Source organism: Dreissena polymorpha, chromosome 14 (assembly GCF_020536995.1).
Source record: "Dreissena polymorpha isolate Duluth1 chromosome 14, UMN_Dpol_1.0, whole genome shotgun sequence".
In the NCBI taxonomy this organism is placed as follows: domain Eukaryota; kingdom Metazoa; phylum Mollusca; class Bivalvia; order Myida; family Dreissenidae; genus Dreissena; species Dreissena polymorpha.
In genome coordinates, this window is record NC_068368.1 from 58,985,819 (window position 1) to 58,998,656 (window position 12,838).

General features: G+C 35.5%; 2 protein-coding genes across 2 annotated transcripts; one reads left to right on the top strand and one right to left on the bottom strand.

The window, feature by feature from the left end:
* Positions 1–6,256: 6,256 nt before the first annotated feature.
* LOC127857405 (uncharacterized) lies at positions 6,257–10,180 on the bottom strand. Its single transcript, XM_052393799.1, has 7 exons — positions 10,108–10,180; positions 9,100–9,239; positions 8,344–8,480; positions 7,889–8,025; positions 7,620–7,692; positions 6,994–7,156; positions 6,257–6,724 (listed from the first exon to the last, which is right to left on the bottom strand). The coding sequence occupies exons 1-7, from the start codon at positions 10,178–10,180 to the stop codon at positions 6,557–6,559; spliced, it is 891 nt and encodes a 296-aa protein (XP_052249759.1). The 3' UTR covers positions 6,257–6,556.
* Positions 10,181–12,259: 2,079 nt separating this feature from the next.
* Positions 12,260–12,721, top strand: LOC127857406 (uncharacterized). The gene has a single exon (XM_052393801.1). It carries the CDS (start codon positions 12,260–12,262, stop codon positions 12,719–12,721), a length of 462 nt encoding a protein of 153 aa, XP_052249761.1.
* The last annotated feature ends 117 nt before the right edge of the window (positions 12,722–12,838 follow it).

A 12,838-nucleotide genomic window follows, 5' to 3' on the forward strand; every position in this document is an offset into this window, starting at 1 on the left:
TTTCAATAGCGACACCCTACTGTTTATTTGTCAGAATTCGTGACGCATTTTCCATTCGCTCTCAGAAAGAAGTTGTACGTGTGAGCATGAGCAATATTCTGGTAAGTTGTCGTTGTTATCCATTAGAAACACATTTATTCACAAAATTTAAAGATATTCCGATCTAACTTTTTAGTCTTTTAGCTTTAATTTTTAACGTATTTACACCTCGTCTGCTCACACTTTACCAATATCCCGAAAGGTTACATGTCACTAATAAGTTTAGGCCTAAAACCACAAAATCCGATACCTTCTGATTTTCTTATCACAATTTTACGTAAAAAATCTTCCAGATTCGAAGTCAACAAAAAACAAGACATTTATAAATTGTCTGCATTATTAATCAGATTTTAAGATATTTGTTGGTTTTCCGTCTTTAGAAGCTGTTCTGCCAAGGCAAGAGCTGGGCATCACACAAGCCATTCTATCCAGCAAAACTGACAGTGTTGGTTTAAAGAAATCAACAAAGGAGGGATTCCTGAACTATCAAAGTTTCCAAGCTATACACACAGTTATTATCTGTGGTGATCTTTATTGGTTCTGTTGATTTACTTGGATGGAACATGTGTGAACTTTTATAGAACTTTGTAAAGTCTATATCTGTCTATCTATAAACAAAAATCAGCTATGGTATAATAAGCTCACATGTGCAAACGATGTCAAAGGGTTGTTAAATTAACAATTTGAAGGCAATTATGCTGAAAAAAAATGAAAGTTCCCATGCAAATTTAGTCTGTATATCGACAAGTGTCTGTCAATTAATGTCAAACTAGTAATACAAAACTTACCTCAAGTATGTAAAAGCACTAAGTACCTGTTGTGATCATTTTTAGTAAGATAGTGTAATTCTAAACAGTAGCAAATAGCTTGTTTAGTAAATGCATAATGCAATTAATATGATTTCCTTTATATTGTGTAATTAATAAATTGGTTGTTACTTGTTAATCCATGATGTTTTATGGCTAGTACAAAACCAGCATTGTTAATTTTGTAAAAGGTAATAAAATAATTCCACTTTGTAATTTCATATACGTAAATATTCGTGTACAGTAGGTTGATGACAGTGTTTTAGTATTACTTATTTTGTAACTATTATTTTATGTGCAAATAAATGATGTGAAGTGTTTTGTATCTCCACACAATACCACATACCTTTTTATATATGTACTGTGTTATGTGTAATTTGAATGTTTAAATAAAAAAATATGGATGAAATAACATGATACATTCTAATATTTGCATTCAAATTGTAACTATAGAGCTAAGTGTATGCAGTTTAGACTGTGATTTTAGAATTGCTACAAAATGGCTAGTTCTTTAGTGGCGACAAAATTTAAACTATTCAACAATAGTTTGCGAAAGAAAATTAGAATCCTGCCAGATACCTATATTTATTAAATATTTTAATTGCGAAACAAGTATGTTGTTATGCTGTTACACATAATTATACATTGATAGTAAATAAGAAGACAATTAGCGGTGTTAACGTTTCCCAACAGTAGAAATCATTCTTTTGATGTAGTCAGTGGTATACAGACGAAAGCTACAGGTATGTCTTTCAATACGTATTGTGTGTTATTTGACAGTCTAAAACTTATTGGATTAAAAAAAAATCCTGTCAAATTTGTCAATCAAAATGGATTTGACACATCACATGATTTTGATTATGTTAAATCAGTGTACTGTATGCTTAATGCAACTGCTTTAGCAAGCTGTCAAGTTGATTGAGACATTTGATGAAACAAACTGTTTCCGGGGTAGGACCAGTACTTAGTGTCTATACATGTATGACGTATCATGACGTCGAAAGTCTACAAGACATACTAGGTAGAACGAGAAATGTACTTTGCCGTACAATTTTCACCGACCCTTGAGTGTAAGCCAATCAGAAGATACCTTACATCTGTTGCTTTAAGAGATATTTGACATTGAACATTTATACCAAATTATGCGACTATCGACCGCTTACTTATAGATATTGTGCGTATTTATTGACCTGGCGTGGCGGAAGTAAACTCTGACTTATGCAAGTTATGGTTATTACAAAATACGACCAACGGGGAGGTTATTATACATTATTTATCCCGTTAATATTTGGTATCTGTTTGGTTACCGTTGGGAATTTCCTACACAGTAATGCGCTGGACGGTCGTGATACTCCGCCCCGCATGAATAAATACTCACAATATGCTGAATAATTTTAATTTAAAAAATGTAACAATTAAATCTTCTTCAAATTTGTATATAATCTTTTTCAATGGCTTAAATACTTGAAACTTCTATGTGTTTTTTTTCCATTCTGATATTTTTATTCATTTTGTCCGTAATTAAAAAAAAAGATTTTTAACATTTATTATGAATAAATCAGAAGGAAAAGCGGCATAATAGACAAGTGTTTTGATTGGCTGTTCAGAAAATGTGTACGTCGAAGTACAAACATGTATGTCGAAGTACAAATTGTACTTTGACGTACAAACATATACTTTGAAGTGTATTTTATATGTGTATGTCGACGTACAATTGTTGTACTTCGACGTACATTTCTCGTTTTACCTAGTAGGTCTTCTGACTTTCAACCCAAATGGTACGCCATAGTATGTCTTTAGGGTTATCTAAAGAATGCTCCCACTTAAGGGATCAATACAGAGACCTCCCAGTGACTAAGCCAGTTAGCAGACACCCCATCCATTATACCACAGCCACCGAACCAGCTTTAAATTCCTGTTGCTAGAAAACAAAAAAATATAAGATGCTAGATCTTTAAGCTAGGAACATGTAACTCGTTTTAAGATTGATTTTTTAAGATGCATAACTTTAAGTATTGTTTCAGTCTTCTATAAAGTAATTGAAATCGTGTATTAATCATTATAATTATCTAATTGTTATTTAAATGATGTATTTAATAGTGTATAAGTCATCAGGCGGATGAAGCCTTTTCATTAAAATGTATTCTCCAATCAAAACCTTATCTGTCATTATCATGATAATCTTGTACAATTATTATAAGCATGCGTGATAAAACATGACATACAAATATTTCAGTCAGTAAGAGTGGTATCCGGACAAACGGCACCCGGACAAGCGGCACCCTGTGTTTTTTGCATTCCCGGACATTTAGCACCACGTAAATTCGTCGACCAGGACAATTGGCACCCGATTTAGTTGTAAACCCGGACAATATGCACCCGATTTAAGGCGATTGATAAAGCCCGTAAGCTCCTTGTTGGACTAATTAGTCTTATCCGCTAATCGGTTTGTAAAAGAGATGATTAATAAATCCCGTCAACAAACTGTGTTATCAAACTAATTTAAGTGTAGATTGATTCACGTTATCTGCTTATTGGTTAATTAACACATGCGACCATCGCATTGTCGCCATCGTAATATCGCATTGTCGCCATCGTATTGTCGCACTGTCGTCATCGTACTATCGCATTGTCGCAATCGTACTATTGCGTTGTCGCATTGTCGCCATCGTACTATCGCATTGTCGCCATCGTACTATCGCGTTGTCGCCATTGTACTATCGCATTGTCGCCATCACACTATCGCATTGTCGCCCTCTAAATTTTATTGTGTAACCACGATGGTCCTATCGGTATTCCGTATGAAAGGGCCGAGGATCTGTAAATACATCGGGTCAGGTCCCCACTCAGGGAGACCACTTAAGATGTTTTACAAAGACCTCAACCACTGATTCTACTAGAACCAAAGTTAACCCGAAATGTCTCTCGGTGCTAACATGATAAAATAAATAAATGTTTCCGGTAATTTCTCTGTCCGGTAAATAGCACCGTCACACCGGACTGGCGTCCTTACGGCGACCTAAGACTGTGTTTCTGGAAATTTCTGATTGTCGTAGTAAGAACGCCAATAACTTTTTCGGTAAAAATGCTGTTTTTCGCCTTCCCATCACACCAGCGTCCTGGTTTATGGCGTTCTGCGCGTCCTCACGGCGTCCTTAATAGGTCCCTGGCGACCTTACCGCGTTCGTACTGCGTCCTTACGGCGACCAAAGCCGACCATACGGCGTCTGAGCGGCGTCTTTGGCATTCTGACTGCGTTGGTATTGCGACCATAGTCGTTCTGAGGACGCAATAGACGTACAAAGTACGTACTAATGTCGCAATTAGGTCGCCGTACGGTTGCCTTGCAGTCAATGATCATTTTATGTGGGTTTGAGCGGCGACCACACGACGTCCATGGCTACCTTACAGCGACCCACCACGTCCCTACTACGACTACTGCGTCTCTACGGCGTCCCTACGACGTCCTTAACAGAACGTCGTAAAACGCCTGACTTCGGCGACTACTTTGAACATGTTCAAAGTGGTCGCCGTGGGCTCGCGTCCTGAGCAATATTCGGCGTCCTCACTGCGTCCTCTTGCGTCCTTACTGCGTCCCTCCGGCGTCTGTGGCGTCCTCACTGCGACTTGGGTCGCCGTAAGGACGCAGTAAGGACGCCAGTGCAGTGTGACGGGGGTATAACGTAGTGGGTCGTTAACGCGCATCGACACTAGGCGATTAGAGACCAATTGCCATTTCCAGTGTATGTGCGTTGGATTGATGGTCACCATCTGGAAAATATTGAGTTTTCCCAGGGTACTCTCACCGGTCCCACCTCACACAGTAAAAGACCCCGACAAAATGAATATATTTCAGTTCAACATAAAACACGTACAAGTGCAGCCATGATTCGAAATGTATGCCCATTTTTGTGGTTGAGTTATGTGAAACAATCCGGGTACTTCCGGTCCTTAAGTAATGAAGAAACCGTCACGAAATGATAAAAAAAAAGTAGGATCTTACGTGTGTACGACAATCAATACAATGTGAAACATAACAGTCACTGGCAGCACAAGCTCATACTAAGACTATAATCGTGTTGATTAGATGCATGTACTTGATATAATGTACATTATAGACACCCGTTCTGTTCATGGATACAGACCGGTCTAGCGGCTACAATGACGCCCGGTAATTAAGAATCTATATCCTATAGTACACAAGTGTCGAGTAAAGTTCATTTAAGTTTAAGGTATTCATTGCAACTGCTGTTTTCGCTCTCAAAGAACGGCTACCTAAAATATCAAATAATTGGCCGCGACCGCGTCGCCTGCAGCGCCGATTCCGACGCATTAATTAAAACATGTAAAAGCATAACCCCTTCCCCTTTTTCAGACCGGTTACTTTCTTAATTATTTAAGTAAGTAATATATACTTATTTGACAACAATCATATATATTTATTTCAGATTATTTATAAGAAGCAAAGAACAAACAGTGTATCAGTTGGCATTATACAAACGCTTGCCTATTCACGTGAATATTGAGATTGTATGTATTCAGAAACGCTAAAACGACACACTAAATTTGCACCAGATAATTAATTTAGGTCTGTTTTTTGAATACAAGTTATATGACGCGAAGTACTACAGTTACATGCGCTTAAATATTCTAAAAATACTATTTCATATATTGCTCACTTTTTACTTAATGGCGTGTTGGTGTTGATTTTCAATTTAATTATTTCAAGCAAAGACTGTTAATGTTTAGAGCCATGTTTTGGGCATGTAAATAAAGACATTGCGTTACATCTAATTTAATAAATAATACATTTAAATAAATAGACCAGAGAAACATTCGTTTCATTACACGGTTTAAATAAATTATTAGCTCGTATGTCAACAATTCTTAGTGATGCCATATGTGGATGGATTTCATTTTGTCTGCCTAAGTAAATACAATTCCGCCACCGCGATCAAAATGAACACCACATGTGACAATCAAACATATTTTAAATAAAATATTCTAAACTATTTCAAATAATGTATAATACCAGCATAGTATCAAACTCTTTGTATTTGAGGGCCTCATGCACTGTTTTTACGCTATATGGATGCAACTGTCATTATTATGCGTGATCTTTTGTTAATGAAAGTCTCGATAACTTACCGTAACACGAATCAAAATGGTGGCGCAACATAGACAGGAATGGGAACCCGTTCTGCAAGATTAACACTTGGTCTTACAAGGCAAAGGAATACAAAATCTGTATGTTTGACTTTTTTTCTCATAAAATAAGCATAATTATTTTAATTAAAATAAAATAATAATGTCAATGCCAAATGCAAAAAAAACACAACAACAGCAATATGATTTCAAACATTCACTATAACTTTCGTTCCCATCGGGCTTATCTGAAACGAAATATAAGCCAGACAGTGAAGAAGTAATACAAATTAGTTTCATGAAAAATATATACCCTTAGCAATCTGATTGATCAAACTTGAACTGGGCATAACACAGTTTGAAAACTAGCATACAGAAATTAGTAGAATTAACCTATACCAATCTGCAACACGGTATGTACACTATGTACTATATAAATACATGCTATATACACATCTAGCACGGTTTTCAATCAGTTTTAGTGTTGTTGTGTTTGTTCAGATGAAAGTATCTTTCGTAATGTTTATGCTACAGCACAGCCAGAACAATACATAAATATGACATAATCATTCCCACGGTCGGTGTCGACTTCGGACACTGTGAATTTCTGAAGAATGACGAGACTTTCGGAGTATCATATTGGATCGTGAGGATAGCAACCTCTGAACGGAAGTGGAACGCTTCTCCAAATGTCGGCGTCGGCGCTGGTTAGTTTTGCTGTTAGCTCCGCAATTCTGAAATAAACCAATGATAAACTGTATATTGAGAAGTAAGTGCATTGCAAGTATGAAAACAAACATTGAACAATGTATTATAACTCGCGTATTTGCTTAATTAATTAGCATTTATTTGTTATATATTTCTGCTCCAAACCACACAATTACCTTCATACATTATAAATTCCCATATGGGTTTAACCACACGCAATCTATCTTGATATAAAATAAAATTCAATTATTTATTTTTGATTCCCCACAAGAAACGCATATCTATTTCCACTTACCGCATTGCAGCTATCTGCGTCACTGGAAAGACACACCCTCACGGAACACACTATGGCAACGTCATTGGAGGCTCGGTCGCTGAAACTGGCCGGAAATAACATCAGGAAGCCGCCGCTTGCACCGGTTACAAAGTCCGACACCTGACCGGAAGCTTTACTGCATCTATGAATATAAACGTGAATTATAAATATGCGCGTACATAACAACATATTCTACTAAAAAAATAAAACCAGGCTCAATTCAATGGGCACATTTTAGAGGCTGTATGGGAAAACGGTGCTACACGCGTGTGACGGATTTGAGCATCTTGGGGTTTTTAATGCATGTGACTCATATATTTAGCATATAACATCATATTGTTGTCCTCGACACATATTTAGCATATGATATCAAGTTGTTACCTACTACGCATGTTTATCATATATCATGCGTTGCAAGAATGAATAATTATAAATTAAGACAAAATTAAGACAAAATGTGTTTTAACGTCATTTATTGCGAATAAGAGGGCAATTTGGAGTTATTTTTCCACACAAATTACTACTGATTTTTATTTCCAGCTTATTTTTTGTTTGAAAAATAAATCTCATTATAGAACATGCCTCTTTAAAATAGCATATCTTACCCGTTCTGAAGCAGAATCACGGGGCCGCTCTTCGACATGTAGCTGCACACTTCCGGTATGATCCGGAATTGCGCTATAATGGAAAACAAGCTTTTTACGCTGTACGGTCAATTACATTATATTTTATAATTGCTTTTAAGTAAATACTTTTTCACAACAATGTATGTGCCATAGAATGTTAAATGTCACTGCACAGTAGTAACACATTCGCATTAGATTTCACAAAACATGTAGGATCAGTAAATGTTTTTAAAAATACATTCGCTTACCTATCTGTAAGTCCCAGACGATCTTTGTTGCGGCCTGCGCGGGAACCTTTGCACCGGTAGTGTTTTCCCCAAGACGTGTTATTATTCGGACTCCATTATCCAACACCTGCTCTTTTGTGGGTATCGATGGGTCCTCCCTGAAAAGAACAGTATATTGTGCTTTAAAATTATACATTCACGTGATAAATCGTATTTTAACGCTCCTGGACCGTCAGTTGATTTTGTATAATATGTATAAAATTTTCGGTTTTAATGTTACTTTGTTTTAAAGGGTTAAAAACATTCTGCATGTTACCGCCGCAAAAATATGATCTCTATAGCAATTCACATTTAAGAAAATACAATCGTTATGCTGTGTTGCTTCACCGTGTCGATCACGTCAATTATCACAACCCACTCATTATTACGGTTTGAATATATATTTTGCATTTGACACATATTATTGCAATACTCACGTGACTTTCATGCCCACACTGACGTTCACGATGATGCCCTCGTCCGGGATCTGTTTGCAGACGAAAGACCGAAAAGTGCCGTTTATGATGATACCTGGTTCCACAAGTTTCAATAATGTCACATTGTGGATAGCGTCCTGTATAATAAAACAATTATTACCGCTCCTCAATTTCTGTGTTTCGCAATTGTTTTATTGTATGAATTTATGAAATTGTTCTTAACTGTGTCCATAGTCTTAATTATGGTGCTATTGGGGATGTTTTTATTTTAAATGTCATATGCCATGCAATTGGAACATAAATATATGTATATTATGTAAATAAGTCGTGAAAAATATTTCATTTTGATTAAACGCCTAGCGGTTGTTAAAAGATAACTTATATCACGTATGTCATAAAACTCATATAGTACAGTACAGTCATTGGCTTATATGAAATGAATAATAAGCAGTACTCTGTGTATCTGCTTCAGAACGATACATCCAATACAATCATGAAGAAAGCGTTAAATTTAACCCTTTGCATGCTGGGAAATTTGTCGTCTGCTAAAATGTCGTCGGCTGAATTTCTAAAATGAGCATTTTCTTCGATTTTTTCAAAGAATATAATCAGAATAGCAAACAGTTTGGATCCTGATGAGACGCCACGTTCTGTGGCGTCTCATCTGGATCCAAACTGTTTGCAAAGGCCTTCAAAATTCGGTTCCCGCACTGAAAGGGTTAAAGCTCTTCGGAAAATCTTGTAAATACCACTCACCATCTGACAGTTGTCGAGCCAAAGCTCCTCGTGCATCTCGGAGCCTCGCAGACGACACGTCTTTGACTCTACATCCACCTTGTTGAAATGCCCGCCGGGGTTAGGAACCACTATGGTGCCATTAGGGAAGCATCTGATGTCTAGTACAAGAAAATGATGGCGGTCATAAAATATGTTGTTTCGTTTGATATGTAATAAAGGGGAGACCACGAATGATATACCGATAATGTCTAACTTACATAATAGATCAAAAGCATGAAGTGATACCTGCTTACTTAATGATACGCAAAAAAAGCGACACTCGTGTAAGAAGTTTTTTCGAAAATATTTAATATCGCAACATATACTGTACAGTTTTGTTTAATATATATTTTTCAGCTTTGAAACTTTTTCTTCTCGGTTATTTATCGGCGATAACGGCTGTATTCTTTGCCCATATTATTCAAGTTGTCGTATATATATATGACATGTGTAAAATTAACAAATAGATAGGACTTGTGCTTTCCGAGTTTGTGCGTAGAGCCACTATTTATCATTTAAATATATGTGTGAAGATCAACAACAACAAAATTTGTTAATAAACCATACTATTCGAAATACTCGTCGATATGTTTAAATACAAATAAATTTATAAAAAATAATATCTTATCATACGTTGTGCTTACAAGCGTCCCTGTTTAAATATGGTTTTGTACAAAAACAACGTTGTAATGCATTTTAAAGTCACCTACAACAAGAATTTTGTATTGCTCAGTTTCACGAATTGTATTCCATAATCATATTGTTATTTAGTTCTGCATTGTATGTGTTGAAAAACAAAGTGGCCGTCATTATATGTTTTATCGAATCGCATTGGTTTTGTTCAGGGACCTATACAAACAGGTCCCTGCTTTGTTTGAATATGAACATTAAATAAGCAATGCTATATTCAAAATAATATATACAATACTCTACTTATGTTTAACAATGAATTTCATTGACATGCGAACATTAAGAAAAATGCCATACCTGCTTTACACAATCCAAATACTATGAATGAAACGAAAATAATCATGGTTACTTCCAGCTCCTTGAACTGCATTTTAAAATCACAAGTTGGTTTGAACAAAGTTCTTTTTTAAATAATACAGCTAGAATGTTGCTTATATACAAGTTGAGTCAATGAGCTAAGCAGGTTTTGAGAGTTTCTATAAATTTCAACTTTCTCAACTGTTTGTCAAAGGTTTCTCAAACGGCATTAAAAGATAAATAGTAATATTTATAAATAGTAATTATTTGATAATTAACCAGATGTCCATTGTTGCCGTCTTTGACACTTCACTCAATATTGCATTAAGAGTTTCTCAACACCTTTTCTCTTATTTATTACGAGGCGTTAACAGATCAAAGGCAATTTTCTTTACTTCTTATCATGCCACAATTAGTCATATTTCAATCCTTGCCGTCTTGGAGTCGCCAATCAATATTGAATTTATAGATAAGCCGATGATAATTGTTTCTGTTTCAATAGACTTTATTGTATAACAAATAAAAAGTAAATGATGTGAACTTATTAGTATTAATGAAAACTAAAGATTAATAATATGTGTGCACAATAGTGTAATGTGTACAGTAATCATTTTTTCTTTTAATAACCAAGCCTGATGATATATACACAACACGTAGTATCAGATGTAAATTTTCTTGTATGTATAAGATTCATTAATAAACTTAACTTGTTGAAATACAGAATTCTTAGTAACTGTTGCTAGCCTCCGGTAAAAAATATACCATTAAATCTTTTTCTCACTATATGTTTAATACTTATTATTAACACAATTGCGATGGTTCTTTTTTAATTATTAAAAGGAGAAAATAACATAAATAATTATTTAAAAAGTAATAAATATCAGTAGTTTTATCTTATATCTTTGCGTCGATCAGAAATTGTTACTACAATCGGTTAGCTTTGTCTTTTAGAAGCAGTTTGAAATCTTATATTAGTTAGTGTCAAGTGACGGTTTTGTTCAAGGAATAGTCATACACGCCTGATTTGAAGGGCTTGATCACTATATATGGACCGTGCTCTGTGAAAAGTGGGTTTAATACATGTTCCTATAGTGCCGTCTCAGATTAGTATATGCAGTCCGCACAGGCTTATCAGGGACGGCAATTTCAGCATAAACTGGATTTGATGCAAAGAAGAGACTGTCCGTAAACGCAAAAAAACATAAACGCGGAAAGTGTCATTCCTGATTAGCCTGTGCACAGGCTAATCTGGGGCGACACTTTACGAGTGTAGGACAAAAGCCCTCACGGACATTAGCCCCTAGGACAAAAACCCCTAGGACAAAAGCCCCTTAGGACATTTGCCCCTTCGGACAAAAGCCCATTAGGACGTTAGCCCCTACCTTTTTTTAAAATTCATTTTATGTATTAAATTTCATCTTTTTAAAAAGTAAATGCAATTAAAAGGTAGAAAATGATATACATATCAAGATGACATTATAAGATGTTTAGTTATAAAAAGATATATATATATATATATATTAAGTGCTCTTTTTATAACTAAACATCTTATGATTTCTTCTTTATATATATGTGTATATATATATATATATATATATATATATATATATATATATATATATATATATATATATATATATATATATATATATATTTATATATATAAACTTAAGAAAAAATTATTAGTTTTTTTAACAACTGGATAAACAACAAGAGTATTGCATCTTCTGTACTATATGTTTGACTTCAAATAATTAAAGTAGATTTTGATAGGTTAATTGGTATGACAGTTTACTAATTAATTAATTATTGGTGTTTGTAGAAAAAATGATTATGCAATTTAACACCATTATGCATTCACACCTTTATTAATGGCTGTATGTGTAAGCACATGTAATTATAGTTAATCTATTTAAAGAAAAGGCATCAATGAGTTTTTTGGGGGCAATTATTAAACATCATAATACCATTTCAAAAAAGTGAAACAATGTTTAAAACATCAAAGGATCGTTTTCTTGCAAACTGTTTATGGGTATTGTCCATTTCAATATATATTGGGGAGAAAAATGACTGCAACACATATTTTTAATATTGTAACATGGAAGTTATCAGGAATAATCGTGGTGGTGTTAAACTGTGTTTTGAAGGATATATGTATACAAAGAAAGCGACGACGAAAACCACTATCCGCCGGATCCAACCACCTGCAGGTCCAGAAGAAGATGTGCAGCCCGTTTGTGTCCGCAGAATTCCACCACTGTTCCCTCCTCATCTTTGGAACGTGCACTTACAGACCTTGGACAACGAGCCTCGAACCAATAACCTCTGTGAGGCTTGGAACCACAGCTTCCAGAAACTCATCGGATATCATCACCCGTCGATCTGGACAGTGATAGACCACTTCAGAAAGGACCATGCCATGGTTGAAACTGCACTGTACCAGGATTCCCAAGGCCAACCACAGAGAAAACGAGTGAAGCGAGCCACAAAGAACATCCAGGAGCGCCTTCACAACTTGTGCCAGGATTACTCAGGAGGCAGAAAGACCCTTGCAGAGTTCTTGCAAGCTGTTGGAAACTGCGTCCGATGGAAGCAGAAATTAAGTGCTTTGTGAGTTGTATGCGTGTTCTCTTACAGAAAACTAGATAATGTGACTATTATAATGTTCGTTGTGTCATAAGTGTAAACTTTCCTGTGCGTTTTGTTCCTACTTAAATCTAATGATTCATAG